Source organism: Microcaecilia unicolor, chromosome 8 (genome assembly GCF_901765095.1).
Source record: "Microcaecilia unicolor chromosome 8, aMicUni1.1, whole genome shotgun sequence".
Lineage (NCBI taxonomy): Eukaryota > Metazoa > Chordata > Amphibia > Gymnophiona > Siphonopidae > Microcaecilia > Microcaecilia unicolor.
In genome coordinates this window covers 245,771,864-245,784,966 of record NC_044038.1, presented here as the reverse complement: position 1 = coordinate 245,784,966, position 13,103 = coordinate 245,771,864, and the positions used below count along the sequence as shown (strand labels likewise).

General features: G+C 42.5%; 1 protein-coding gene across 2 annotated transcripts in view; it reads left to right on the top strand.

Annotated features, from left to right (window-relative positions):
- EIF6 (eukaryotic translation initiation factor 6) overlaps nt 1-8,253 on the top strand; it is a 30,111-nt gene extending 21,858 nt beyond the window's left edge. For both annotated transcript variants that reach the window (XM_030212228.1, XM_030212227.1), the window contains exons 5-7: nt 1,806-1,982; nt 6,771-6,952; nt 7,118-8,253. In XM_030212228.1, coding sequence (XP_030068088.1) covers nt 1,806-1,982; nt 6,771-6,952; nt 7,118-7,127 — 369 coding nt within the window. In that variant the 3' untranslated portion in view covers nt 7,128-8,253. The remainder of the gene's footprint in view (nt 1-1,805; nt 1,983-6,770; nt 6,953-7,117) is intronic.
- Nucleotides 8,254-13,103: the final 4,850 nt, after the last annotated feature.

The following is a 13,103-nucleotide window of genomic DNA, read 5'->3' as shown; positions in this document are numbered from 1 at the left end:
TGTCTCCCTTCCTTTCGTAGGGAGGACTACCCAGAGGAATACTCTGCTCTCAAATATCTGGATGTGAGACTAGTTATCATCAGATACTTGGAAGTGACCAATGATTTCCGGAAATCGGATCATCTGTTTGTCCTGTTTGCAGGTCCTCGTAAGGGTCTGCAGGCTGCTAAGCCTACAGTGGCAAGATGGGTCAAGGAAGCCATTGCAGCGGCTTATGTGGCCGCGGGGAAGGTGCCGCCTATCCAGCTGAAGGCTCATTCCACTAGAGCTCAGGCGGCCTCGATGGCAGAGGCCGGGTCCGTCTCCTTGGCAGAGATATGCAAGGCGGCAACTTGGGCATCGGCCCATACATTCTCCAAGCATTACCGCTTGACTGTGGCTGCTCGGGCGGAGGCCCAGTTTGGAGCTTCAGTGTTGCGGTCAGGGATTTCTATGTCCCACCCTGGGTGAGTACTGCTTCGGTACATCCCACCAGTCTATGGATTGATCAGCTTGATGATATGGAAGGTAAAATTATGTATCATACCTGATAATTTTCTTTCCATTAATCATAGCTGATCAATCCATAGCCCCTCCCAGATATCTGTACTGTTTTATTCTGGTTGAATTTTAGGTTCAAGTTTAGTCTTCAGTTACTTCAGGAGGACTTCGTGTTCAAGTTTTTTCACTTGGATTCTTCAAGAGTTGAGACGAGTTTGTGTTACAGTGAGCTGCTGCATTCCTCTCCCCTCCGTTTTACGGGGCTGGATTGAGACAAATTCTGCCGGCACTCCCTCCCGCTTCGTGCGGCTGTAGGGCAGCTTTGTACCCCTCCCGCTTCGGCGGTGTTAGGGTCAGTCAGCTCCTCCCGCGGTTGCAGGATAAGCCAGATCCCCCCGCATCGGCGGGGTGGTGTCCCTCCCCCGCTCCGCGGGGATGAGCTGGACGGATTCCCCTCCCCCACTTGTGTGGGGATGAGCTGGGTTAATTCCCCTCCCCCGTTTCGGCGGTGGTGAGCTGGGCAGAGTGTCCCTTTGTGGGTGTAATTCTCTAAGTGCTGAGTCCTGCGGATGGAGCTTTGATATCGACATACTGAGGAGTTTCCGGCAGCACATGACCACATATAGGGAGGCAAAAGTTTGCTCTCTATCTCCACCTGCTGGTAGATGGACACAACCCACCAGTCTATGGATTGATCAGCTATGATTAATGGAAAGAAAATTATCAGGTATGATACATAATTTTACCTTATGTGCTTTCAGGTCATACATTAATTTCCACATTAATTTTTGTTTTACCTCTTTTGCAATATGTCTGAGCTTTACAAACCATAGAATGTTGTCTTTGCAATGCACAGGGTCATGTATATTAAAACATACATAGGCATTGCTGTATTGGAGCAGACTGAAGGTCTATCAAACCCACTGTCCCGTTTCTTACAGTGGCCAATCCAGGATCCCAAATAGTAAAATAGATTTCATGCTGCTTCTCCCAGGAATAAGCAGTGAATTTTTCCCGTCCACCTTAATAATGGTTTATGGACTTTTCCTCCAGAAACTAGTTAAACCCCCCCCCCCCCCCCCCCCAGTTGAATTGGTTTTACTACATTCTCTAATAAATTTCAGTGCTTCTCAAATAGCCTCATGTATTTGAGCAGTCCTTTTGATTTTGGTTACCTGTTAATTGTGGATAAAGTAGATTTTCAGTCTTTTTTTTCCTGACTTGGTGACCATTTTGCTTTGTTCTGTGTTACCTCTAATTTTGCACTGAATTTCTATCTGTCCTGTTGCTACAATGTTTGTTTGTTTGTTTTCCCCTGCTTACAGGAGACGGAAGAGATTTTAGCAGACGTTTTGAAAGTTGAAGTTTTCAGACAGACAGTAGCGGATCAAGTGCTTGTAGGAAGTTACTGTGCATTCAGTAACCAAGGAGGGCTAGTTCATCCCAAGACTTCTATTGAGGACCAGGACGAACTGTCCTCTCTGTTGCAAGTTCCACTTGTGGTATGTTATTCCTACGTCTTTAGTGTGGATGGTTCTGAAGGTGTGATGCACTTTGGTAGTTCACCACCAGCCCACAACCCCTGAGTGTGGAAGTCACTGCAGACTTTCGTATTCAGAGATGTGCAAAATACCCAAGTAACTATCTGGCTCTGCAAATTCTTGATACATTTTTAAAAATTGCTGTTTAAATAATGCAGCATTGTAGATTGTGGCATTTAAGACTGAAAAGGCCCATAAAGCTTGGGTTGTAACTGTGCCGTTGTGTGTAGGTCACTCCCCCCCCCCCCCCCTCTCGTTTACGCTTATAAACTGCCACTCTGCAGGTTACCCTTTTCCCCCTCCCTCGCACCCAATGGCTCTATTTACATTTAAATTGTTGCTCTGTGCAGGTTACTCCCCCCATGCCTCTCTTTACACTTATAAACTGCTTCTCTGCAAGTTATTCTTCCCCACCCCCCCCCCCACCTCTGTTTACACTTGCTCTGTGCAGGTTACTTCCAGATTGTTTCCCGGCGTGGCTAAACAGTAAGATAAAGGAAATCATTAGAGCCAAAAAACAATCCTTCAGAAAGTGGTGAAGAGAACCAACTGAAAGTAACAGGATAGATCATAAGGAATGCCAAGCCAAATGCAAAGCGGAGATAAGGAGGGCAAAAAAGGACTTTGAGAAGAAATTAGCGTTGGAAGCAAAAATACATAGTAAAAAATTTTTTAGATACATTAAAAGCAGGAAACCGGCCAAAGAGTCGGTTGGGCCGCTGGACGAAAATGGTGTTAGAGGGGCGATCAAGGAGGACAAAGCCGTAGCGGAGAAATTAAATGAATTCTTTGCTTCGGTCTTCACCGAGGAGGATTTGGGGGGGGACACCGGTGCCGGAAAGAATATTTGAAGCGGGGGAGTCGGAGAAACTAAACAAATTCTCTGTAACCTTGGAGGATGTAATGGGTCAGTTCAGCAAGCTGAAGAGTAGTAAATCACCGGGACCTGATGGTATTCATCCCAGAGTATTAATAGAACTAAAAAATGAACTTGCGGAGCTACTGTTAGAAATATGCAATCTGTCCCTAAAATCGAGTGTAGTACCGGAAGACTGGAGGGTAGCCAATGTTACTCCGATTTTTAAGAAGGGTTCCAGAGGAGATCCGGGAAATTATAGACCGGTGAGTCTGACGTCGGTGCCGGGCAAGATGGTGGAGGCTATTATTAAGAATAAAATTGCAGAGCATATACAAAAATATGGACTGATGAGACAAAGTCAGCACGGATTTAGTGAAGGGAAGTCTTGCCTCACCAATCTAATGCATTTTTTTGAGGGGGTAAGCAAACATGTGGACAATGGGGAGCCGGTTGATATTGTATATCTGGATTTTCAGAAGGCGTTTGACAAAGTGCCGCACGAAAGACTCCTGAAGAAATTGCAGAGTCATGGAATCGGAGGTAGGGTATTATTATGGATTAAGAACTGGTTGAAAGATAGGAAGCAGAGAGTAGGATTGCGTGGCCAGTATTCTCAGTGGAGGAGGGTAGTTAGTGGGGTCCCGCAGGGGTCTGTGCTGGGTCCGTTGCTTTTTAATGTATTTATAAATGACCTAGAGATGGGAATAACTAGTGAGGTAATTAAATTCGCCGATGACACAAATTTATTCAGGGTCGTCAAGTCGCAGGAGGAATGTGAACGATTACAGGAGGACCTTGCGAGACTGGGAGAATGGGCGTGCAAGTGGCAGATGAAGTTCAATGTTGACAAGTGCAAAGTGATGCATGTGGGTAAGAGGAACCCGAATTATAGCTACGTCTTGCAAGGTTCCACGTTAGGAGTTACGGATCAAGAAAGGGATCTGGGTGTCGTCGTCGATGATACGCTGAAACCTTCTGCTCAGTGTGCTGCTGCGGCTAGGAAAGCGAATAGAATGTTGGGTGTTATTAGGAAGGGTATGGAGTCCAGGTGTGCGGATGTTATAATGCCGTTGTATCGCTCCATGGTGCGACCGCACCTGGAGTATTGTGTTCAGTACTGGTCTCCGTATCTCAAAAAAGATATAGTAGAATTGGAAAAGGTACAGCGAAGGGCGACGAAAATGATAGTGGGGATGGGACGACTTTCCTATGAAGAGAGGCTGAGAAGGCTAGGGCTTTTCAGCTTGGAGAAGAGACGGCTGAGGGGAGATATGATAGAAGTGTATAAAATAATGAGTGGAATGGATCGGGTGGATGTGAAGCGACTGTTCACGCTATCCAAAAATACTAGGACTAGAGGGCATGAGTTGAAGCTACAGTGTGGTAAATTTAAAACGAATCGGAGAAAATTTTTCTTCACCCAACGTGTAATTAGACTCTGGAATTCGTTGCCGGAGAACGTGGTACGGGCGGTTAGCTTGACGGAGTTTAAAAAGGGGTTAGATAGATTCCTAAAGGACAAGTCCATAGACCGCTATTAAATGGACTTGGAAAAATTCCGCATTTTTAGGTATAACTTGTCTGGAATGTTTTTACGTTTGGGGAGCGTGCCAGGTGCCCTTGACCTGGATTGGCCACTGTCGGTGACAGGATGCTGGGCTAGATGGACCTTTGGTCTTTCCCAGTATGGCACTACTTATGTACTTATGTACTTATGTACCTTGCAAGTAAGACATGCTCCATATTATATCCCATGCCTAGTTCAGTGATCACAAGCTTTGCTGCCTTGGACCCTGTGAAAGGGCCTGTCTCATCTATCTGTTTCCAGTGGGAGAAGCCATTGTTGGCCAGAAGCATCCTATGAACACTATAATATCAAAAGAACTGGGAATACCCTGTTCTTAGAGTACTCTTTCTCCACAGGCGAGAAAAGAAAGATGCCGGGGGGGGGGGGGGGGGGGGGGGGGGGGGGTGAAGGAGGAGATAGTTGGGAAGATAGTATTTTGGGAGAAATCTGGGGGCAAGAGGGGGACTGTTCTCTTGACCACATTATGCAGTCGCAAGAGAGGCTGCATTCTCTTCTGTTGGCCCTTTTCTTTAGGACCAGTTGCCAAAGTGACTGCATTGTTTGTTGCAGGTTTCTGAGTCTATGACACGGTTTAAGACGCATCTTTTTCGTCCAGCAGTTTTTGGCTGTGGGAGGTAGTACTGTGACATTGTTGAGGGGTTGCTATTGTTTTAATTGTGTTATGTGTGTGTTTGTTTTTTGTTACATTTGTACCCCGCGCTTTCCCGCTCATGGCAGGCCCATGTTATGTATGTACTAGGAAAAAATGCCCGTTTCTGAGCGGAATGAAACGGGCGCTAGCAAGGGGCCCCCTCCCTCCATCCCTTGAAGCTACTTGCCTTGTTCGCTGTGGGCCGTTTCGGCCCTCGAGTGTCAATAGCTCCGCCCTCGACATCATGACGTTTTGACGCGAGGGTGGTGCAGACACTCCAGGGCACACTGGATATCTCGGCCGCTTCAACTTCCGTGGAGGCTTCAGAACGTTGGGGTTGCCTTTTATATATATATAGATGATTGTACCCTGTCTAGATAATAAGCAGGTTAAAAAATGCTTAAATAAAATGTGATCTCCTGCCCTGTGGTGAATCTTTTTTGGTAGAGGGTGCACTGAGACATCCAGTACATTTTTGCAAGGTCCTTGACTCTTTGCTTTTCTTTATTACCTATTGGGATATGGGCAGGATGTGGAATTGCTTAGAGTGGATCGGGTACTGACTGGACATACCATTGCCATGTTCTAGAAAGTTGCTGTCGTGAAACACCTAGCCACCCACCTGCGGTTACCCCCATAGCCACTTGGAGGCTGTATTCCCAGCACAGCTCAGGTCCGCCTTCACCTGCTGCTCGTGCTCTACACTAGCACCCTCCTTCTACCGACTGGGTCAAAACCTTCTCTGGGCGAGTCTACCACTCTCAAATTATCCCCAGTGATTTGTAGGTTACTGGAGCCACACTCCCAGTGGTCCCACAGTTCCCAGAAAGCACTCAGAGACACAACACACAAACCACCAGGATTCTTTATCAGTCTAGACAGGCTAAACAAATGTGTTTATTCTCAAAACAGTGGACAAAAAACGTGCAATTAGCAAACAGTAACAAGTAACTGAAAAATGGATCAATTGGAAAACTAACTAAACATCTATATACTGTCTAAACAATACCTGAGAAGGTCAGGACATATAGCTGTTTGTTTGCAGAGCCTCAGCAAAGAGATTTCTCTTTCCTTCCCGGCTAAGACAACTTAAAACCAGTGAAGTCCAAATGAGATGAGCTCCTGGGCCAATCAGAGCACAGTCAACAAGATTTCAAATATATACTGCTTCTTGTTTCCTGTTTGTGTCAAGCTAAAGAAAAAACACTGTTCTTTGTAACAGCAAAGAAACACCACCTCCTGGCCAAATAGGAGAAGTTCACTTCAGAACATAATCAATACAGGAAAAGATCCAATTCATTTTACAGTCTTAACACACTTTCTTCACAGTTGCCTTATCTGTTGCTCATTGGTCATCTCAGATAGTGGCAATTGCTATTATTGAAAAGCTGTCTTAAACTTTAAAGGGGAAAATTAATGTGTATAAAATATGGGCAATTACTGGAAGTTTTGTGAATGAACAGCTCATTAAGTTAGTGTTATGCCACGTTCCACTTAATGCCTTTTTGGGGGGTGGGGAGGTTCTGTGGGACCCTGTTTGTTGCAAGCCGAGCTGCTGTTTGTTTTGTTAAAATTTTCAATGTAATGTGTGTTCTGTTTGTGGAGCTGTTTTCTTGGATACTGTTATGCCAAAATGCTGTGACTTAGTGAAGATGCTACCTTGTCTTGCAGGCTGGCACCGTGAATCGTGGCAGTGATGTAATTGCAGCAGGAATGGTGGTGAATGACTGGTGTGCGTTCTGTGGCCTGGATACCACAGTCACTGAAATCTCAGTTATAGAAAGTGTCTTTAGGCTCAATGAGGCACAGCCCAGCACCATTTCTACCACTATGAGAGACTCCCTAATTGATAGGTAAGGCATAAGCACAAGACGGCTGTTTTGTAACTGAACAACATTTTTGGAAAGTCTGTTGAGCCGTCATTTTCTTTGAACAAAGCAAGTGTGATTCTTGAATTTTCTTGAATGGTAGTCCTTTATGCTTTTCTAAAGTTTGTTTTTCATGTTTTTTTCTTCCAGTTTAACATAGTCCGAGTGCTGGCATTTATTTCTGTCTGATAGACTGGAGGCTGAAGAACATATTCCATTATCGATCCCCTGCTGGAAGAAACATCTTATAAATAAAAGTAGTGCAAAGCTAAGATATATCTTTTCAGGCAGATAAAAGGTGGTTTGTTTGTTTTCAACCTTTTGGCCACAAATCTCCAAAGATGGTGAAAATACTCCTACATTTCACATGCTGACCTTTTGTTCAGGGACCAAAGGTAACCAACCAGTGTGCATTTATACAAGTCATGGAGAACTTGTTACAATTATTGTAATATTAACTACAATCCATTTTAATAGCTAATATAGGACATTAGGTTAAGAAAATATCTAAAATTCTGTGGCCTTTTATGGAACCATGTCAAAGATAGCCTTCATACATGAGGGCTTGCATTTTGGTTGCTAAGATGTGCTTCCTTTAACTCTGAAAGATTATCACGTGAAATGCCAGTTTCCTTTCCTCCCCTTGGAGTTTTGTGGATACAGGATATAAGGCAACTTTTGGTAAGTCGGTTCTTTTGTGCCCTGCATTCTCCTCCTGCTGGTTTGTGGATGTTATGATCACCTATACTATTTCACCTCTGTGCAACTCGGTGGCTTCAACATTACTGCACTGTAGGAATCCTGTTTGGTTTTATTTTATTCTATGTAAATTCGTTTCTGTTCCAGTGAGACAGCAGAAGAAAATCCATGTTTGCATACTGGGCAAATGATACTGTACCACATACAAAGGGATTGAATTAAGTCTTCCCTTGCAGATTACAGCTTTTAATCAACAAAACATCAATGGTAGCCAAAGTTGAAGCCTTAATAGCCACTTCAGCCTTGTGCTAACTCAACCCCTTTGTGCAGTGGTTTTCAAACAGATCCTATTGACCGTACAGCTAGTCAGGATTTCATGAATATGCATGAGAGAGATGTATGTTCATTATAGATATCCAAAAACAGAACAGATGTGGGAATGCCATACCTTTGTGTGCACTACAAAGGAAATGACTGTAAATCTGTAATGTAAACAACCGTTCTCAGTATTTTAAGAATCTTCTATTAAATAGAAGGAAATACTGTACTGAATACTGTTCATATTAAATCCATATCTTTACATTGGACCATGTGCTGTTGCTGAGTACCCATTCTGTGTCAATGAACTTTTCTTGCATTCCTGTAAATGTTGTAGCCCCTCCTTTTCAAAGACTCCTAATCCATTTTTCCTTTTCATTGAATATCAAATATACATAAAATATTCCAAAATAAAAAGACCACATTCACGGGGAAACAGATGGAATAAACCAGATTCTACAGCAAGGAAATACAGATCTAACTTATTATTCTAAATCCACTTCACCCTGCTATAAACTTAAATTGTGATCCCACTAGGGGCAAAGTACCTGCATATAATGTTTACAGTGCTGAATACATTTAGTAGCTCTATACAAATGATTACTAGTAGGTAATACAAACTACAACCATTCCCAACTTACCCCTCTAAAGATTTCTTATCTGTAAGAAAACATTCAAGCTGGCAGGGCTTTAAAAAAGCAAAACCCCAAAAACCACGAGACATCCTTTAACCGCATCAAACACTTGTAAGGAAACTGCAAAAAGAAGAGAAGTCTCTGAGACTAGAGAAAACATTTAACTGTTTTAACAATTTCAAGGTTATCTATTTCTCCATGGCACATCAGCTGTCACTATATTCATGGAGTTCCTCTCGCTTCAAGAAGGGGAGGAACATCCTTTACATAGGGAGAACTTTTACTGGCCTATTGTGTATTAAAACAAACAAAAACAAGCAATAGCTTTTTTTTTTTAAAGCTTAGCAAAGCAGGGCCACTCAACGGGGATTTTTTTTTTTGCTACAACTTATTTTTATAAAGAAGGTATTTGATTATAGAAGAGACTTTGCAATAATTGCCAGCAGTTCATAAATGCTCCTCAGCAGCAACAAAATTACAGCTGATTTCAAGGGTAGTGCAAGCGTGTGTGTGGGTGAACTAAGGCCAGTAGTTTATTAGAATTTACTGTTCAACCTAACTTGCAGACCTGAGCGGTTTAGAAAACTAAGGGTACATAAATGGGCAGAAAGGAATAAATCATACGCACAGAAGGATACATAAACTAGAGAGCAGCAAGTAGGAAGGGTCATAGAAGGGAAAAGGAGAGGGGAGAATGAAAAGGGAGGCGAGGAGAGAGGAAGAAAGGCTGTGAATCTGAATGTGATTCCTAGTGAATCAGGGCTCATTAAGGACTTGATTAAAGAGCCAGATTTTTTTTTTTTTAATAGCAGTCGTGACATTTTTGAATGGAGCAAAAGAGTGCTAAATGTTTGGTAAGTAGCACTGCTGGAAACAAGTGATGCCAGATAAGACTGGTGCTGCTTCAACAACTCCAGTGTTGTAGATCACTTTGTCCTCGATTGTGCAGTGTAAGTGGGGTTAGGGAAGACAAGAGAACCCAGTATCCTGTTTCCAACCATGTTCAATCCAAGTCCCGAGTACCTGGAAGAAATCCAATTAGTAGCCGCAGTCCATGCTACCAATCCTAGGCGAGCAATGGCTTCCCCTTTGTCTAGCTCAATAGTAGACTATGGACTTTTCCCCCCAGGAGCTTGTCCAAAACTTTTTTTAAAAACAGATACGCTAACCACGGTCCAGAGCTTAATTCTTTTGAATGAAAAAATATTCCCTCCAACACTTTCCATGTAATTTCATTGAGTGGCCCCTGCTCCTTTTGTACTTTTTGAAAGAGTGAAAAATAAATTTGCTTCTACCTGTTCTTACCACTCAGGATTTTATAGACTTCATTCATAGCCCCCCTCAGTCGTCTCTTTTCCAAGCTGAAGAGCCCTATAGTCCTTAAGCTTGAGTGGCAGGAGTGGCTCTTCACCTTCTTGGGTAGACTGGATTTCCTGTGCGGGTGTTTACAGGGATAAAACAGACTTAAGGAACACCTCCCTGCAGCCCTTTTATAAGTACACGTATTCTATGACTAACACATGCATGCACATAGACACAGTTTTTATAAAAGCCATTTCCAGAGTACAACATGCTTCACATACACACAGAAAATGCGTTAGGAAATTTTATTCACAATGGTTAAAGGGGAAAATCCTTTTTGGGGGGGTTTTCCTTCAAAACCACAACAGTAAACTAAAGCTACAGCCCATAGAAATAAGTCTTGCATTTACAGACTCCATGGTAGTAAGTGACTATACAGCAAGTGCAGACGGCACTTCGCAAGCTTGCATATCCTTTACTGGACATGCTGCAAGGCCAATCTGAAACTGCGCTGTGGACATCAGGGAATGGGAGCTCCCTCAGGGATGTCCACGGACAGGTGCTGTGCAAGAAGGTCGAAGCCACCCTAGGTATTAAATCTGCCAATGCAGCTCTCTCAGTAACATCTCTTCCTCTGGATCTGCATTTGTTCTCCGCCGGTGCGGCGTCTTGCCCTCCTCCGTCGTAATTTCCTCCCTTTGCTGGCAGTTCTGCTCTCCTATGACCCGACTTCCTGTTTCAAAACGAGACCAAGAGAAGGCTGTTGCGCGTGAGGCGCTGGAACTCTGCAGATGGGCTAATTTGGAAAATAAGTTAGAAGGTAGGATGGGGGCGGGAATGAGGGACGAAGAGGAGAGGGGTGTGTGAGTGTTCAGAGGATGGTGTGAACCTGACGTCGCTACTGGATGAAACATTTGAAGATGTACTAGAAAAACAAAATTGAAATGCAAGTCGTGACAGATTGAAATAAGTCTAATACAACATAACATAGTAGATGACGGCAGAAAAAGACCTGCACGGTCCATCCAGTCTGCCCAAGAAGATAAATTCATATGTGCTACTTTTTTATTTGTACTGTCCTCTTCAGGAGTCGTGACTTACCACTTGTATTAGACATTTCAATCTGTAAACAAGTCATCGATATGCTGTATTTGAATTTTCATGGATTAGGGGACAAAGCAATGCCCTTTTGTGAATTGCGCATAAGAGTACGTAAGTATTGCCACACTGGGACAGACCAAAGGTCCATGAAGCCCTGCATCCTGTTTCCAACAGTGGCCAATCCAGGTCACAAATACCTGTCAAGATCCCCAAAACGCTCAATACATTTTATGCTGCTTATCCTGAAAATAAGCAGTGGATTTTCCCTAAGTCAATTTAATAATGGGCTATGGACATTTCCTTTAGGAAGCTGTCCAGACCCTTTTTAAACCCCGCTAAGCTAACCGCCTTTTCTGCATTCTCTGCCAATGAATTCCAGAGTTTAATTACACGTTGAATAGTCAGTTATCTATATGAAAAAGGGTCTGTACTGGGACCTGTGCTGTTATCACCGGGTGAAGAGATGACTCGAGCGAGCTGTGTGGATGATGCAAAACTTGAAATCCTCTGCTGTTTTTAAAAACTTTTCCAGAAGAATTTTGTGAGATTAGAAGACATGGCACCTACTTATTAAATGTCTGCAGGTAAAGACTGCACGGTGCATCCACTCTGTACTGGTTACATGTCTTCATGATTAAACCTTGCTATATTTAATCTCTGTCTTTGGGGCACAGACCATAGAAGTCTGCCTGCTACTGGTTCTGCTTCCCATCTGGAGATGCCATCAGACCCCATTCCAACCTTAATCCTGATCCATGTTTGCCATTTACTGGACCCAGCTTTTAGAAGCTTGACCAGCATTGGTCTTCTCAGCCTCTGAAGCTGCTGTCAAAGTTCACTCCCTTTATGGGGCCATTCGAGTTTTGCAAATCTGAGCAGAAGATGAAATTTAATGTGGACAAGTGCAAAGTGTTCAGCGGGAAAAGTAATCCAAAATAGAAGTTCAAAGTGCTGAGTTCTGAATTAGGGATCACCACAAGAACACAGTGACTTGATGGCGTTTACGTGCCGTAGCTGCTGAAAATGCAAATGTTGCCAGCTGGCAGAAAAATTTCCAGCCCAATTTGTGGCCAAATGTAGCCCAATATGAATATTTTTTTTTTTTTTTTTTTTTTTTATAATTATATTTATATAGTTACAAATTAAATCACTTGACAAGAAAATAATGCGAATACAAACAATATCTCTTTAGGAAATTAAGCACATATAAATTGAAATCCCTTATTAGCATCATAACAGTCCACTATTTGGGAGTCCAAAAATCCAACAAAGGAGATAAAAAGGAAAAAGAAATACAAATCATTCATTAGATCAAGACGTAAGCGTATACAAGCTAGTTATATTATATCCTTAAGAGAGTTATTTCTTATTATGTGATGTTATAAATAAGGACAGTTGCGAAGGGTCAAAATATACATACTTTACAGATTGATATGACACCAAACACTTGCAGGGATATTTTAAATAAAAAGTTGCCCCAAGTTGAAGTGTTTCTTGTTTCATTTGTAGAAATTTCTGTCTACGCTTTTGTGTCTCTCGGGCCAGGTCTGGAAATACTCGAACTAATAATCCTTTAAACATTTTTTCTCTAACTTGAAAAAATTTTTTAAGTATCCAGATCTTGTCTGTGAGTAATACAAAAGTCACTATTAAAGTAGATGGTGTTACTTGTTCTGAGTCAGATGCTTCTAAAAACTCCGAAACATCTAGGGGCTGATTATTTACTTGTACTTGCAAGTTCTTTTCAGTCTTTATAGGAATGTAGAAAGCTTGTGTCATTGGAGGAATAAGATCTTCATTTATATTAAGAATTTCTTTATAATAAAGTTTCAGCATTTCCCTGGGGGAGATCAGCACATGAAAAGGAAAATTTATAAAGCGTAAATTATTGCCTCGAGAGGCATTTTCAAGAAACTCTGACTTCCTACCCAATATGAATATTAATGAGGTAACTACATTTTTCTTTGAGTAAACTTTAAAATTTAATTTGTGTAACCAAGCACTTAGCTTAAGTATTAAGATCCAGACAGGAATTGCTGAGGCAACAGGAACAGAATGCTTGCAGACTGAGGCAGAAACAG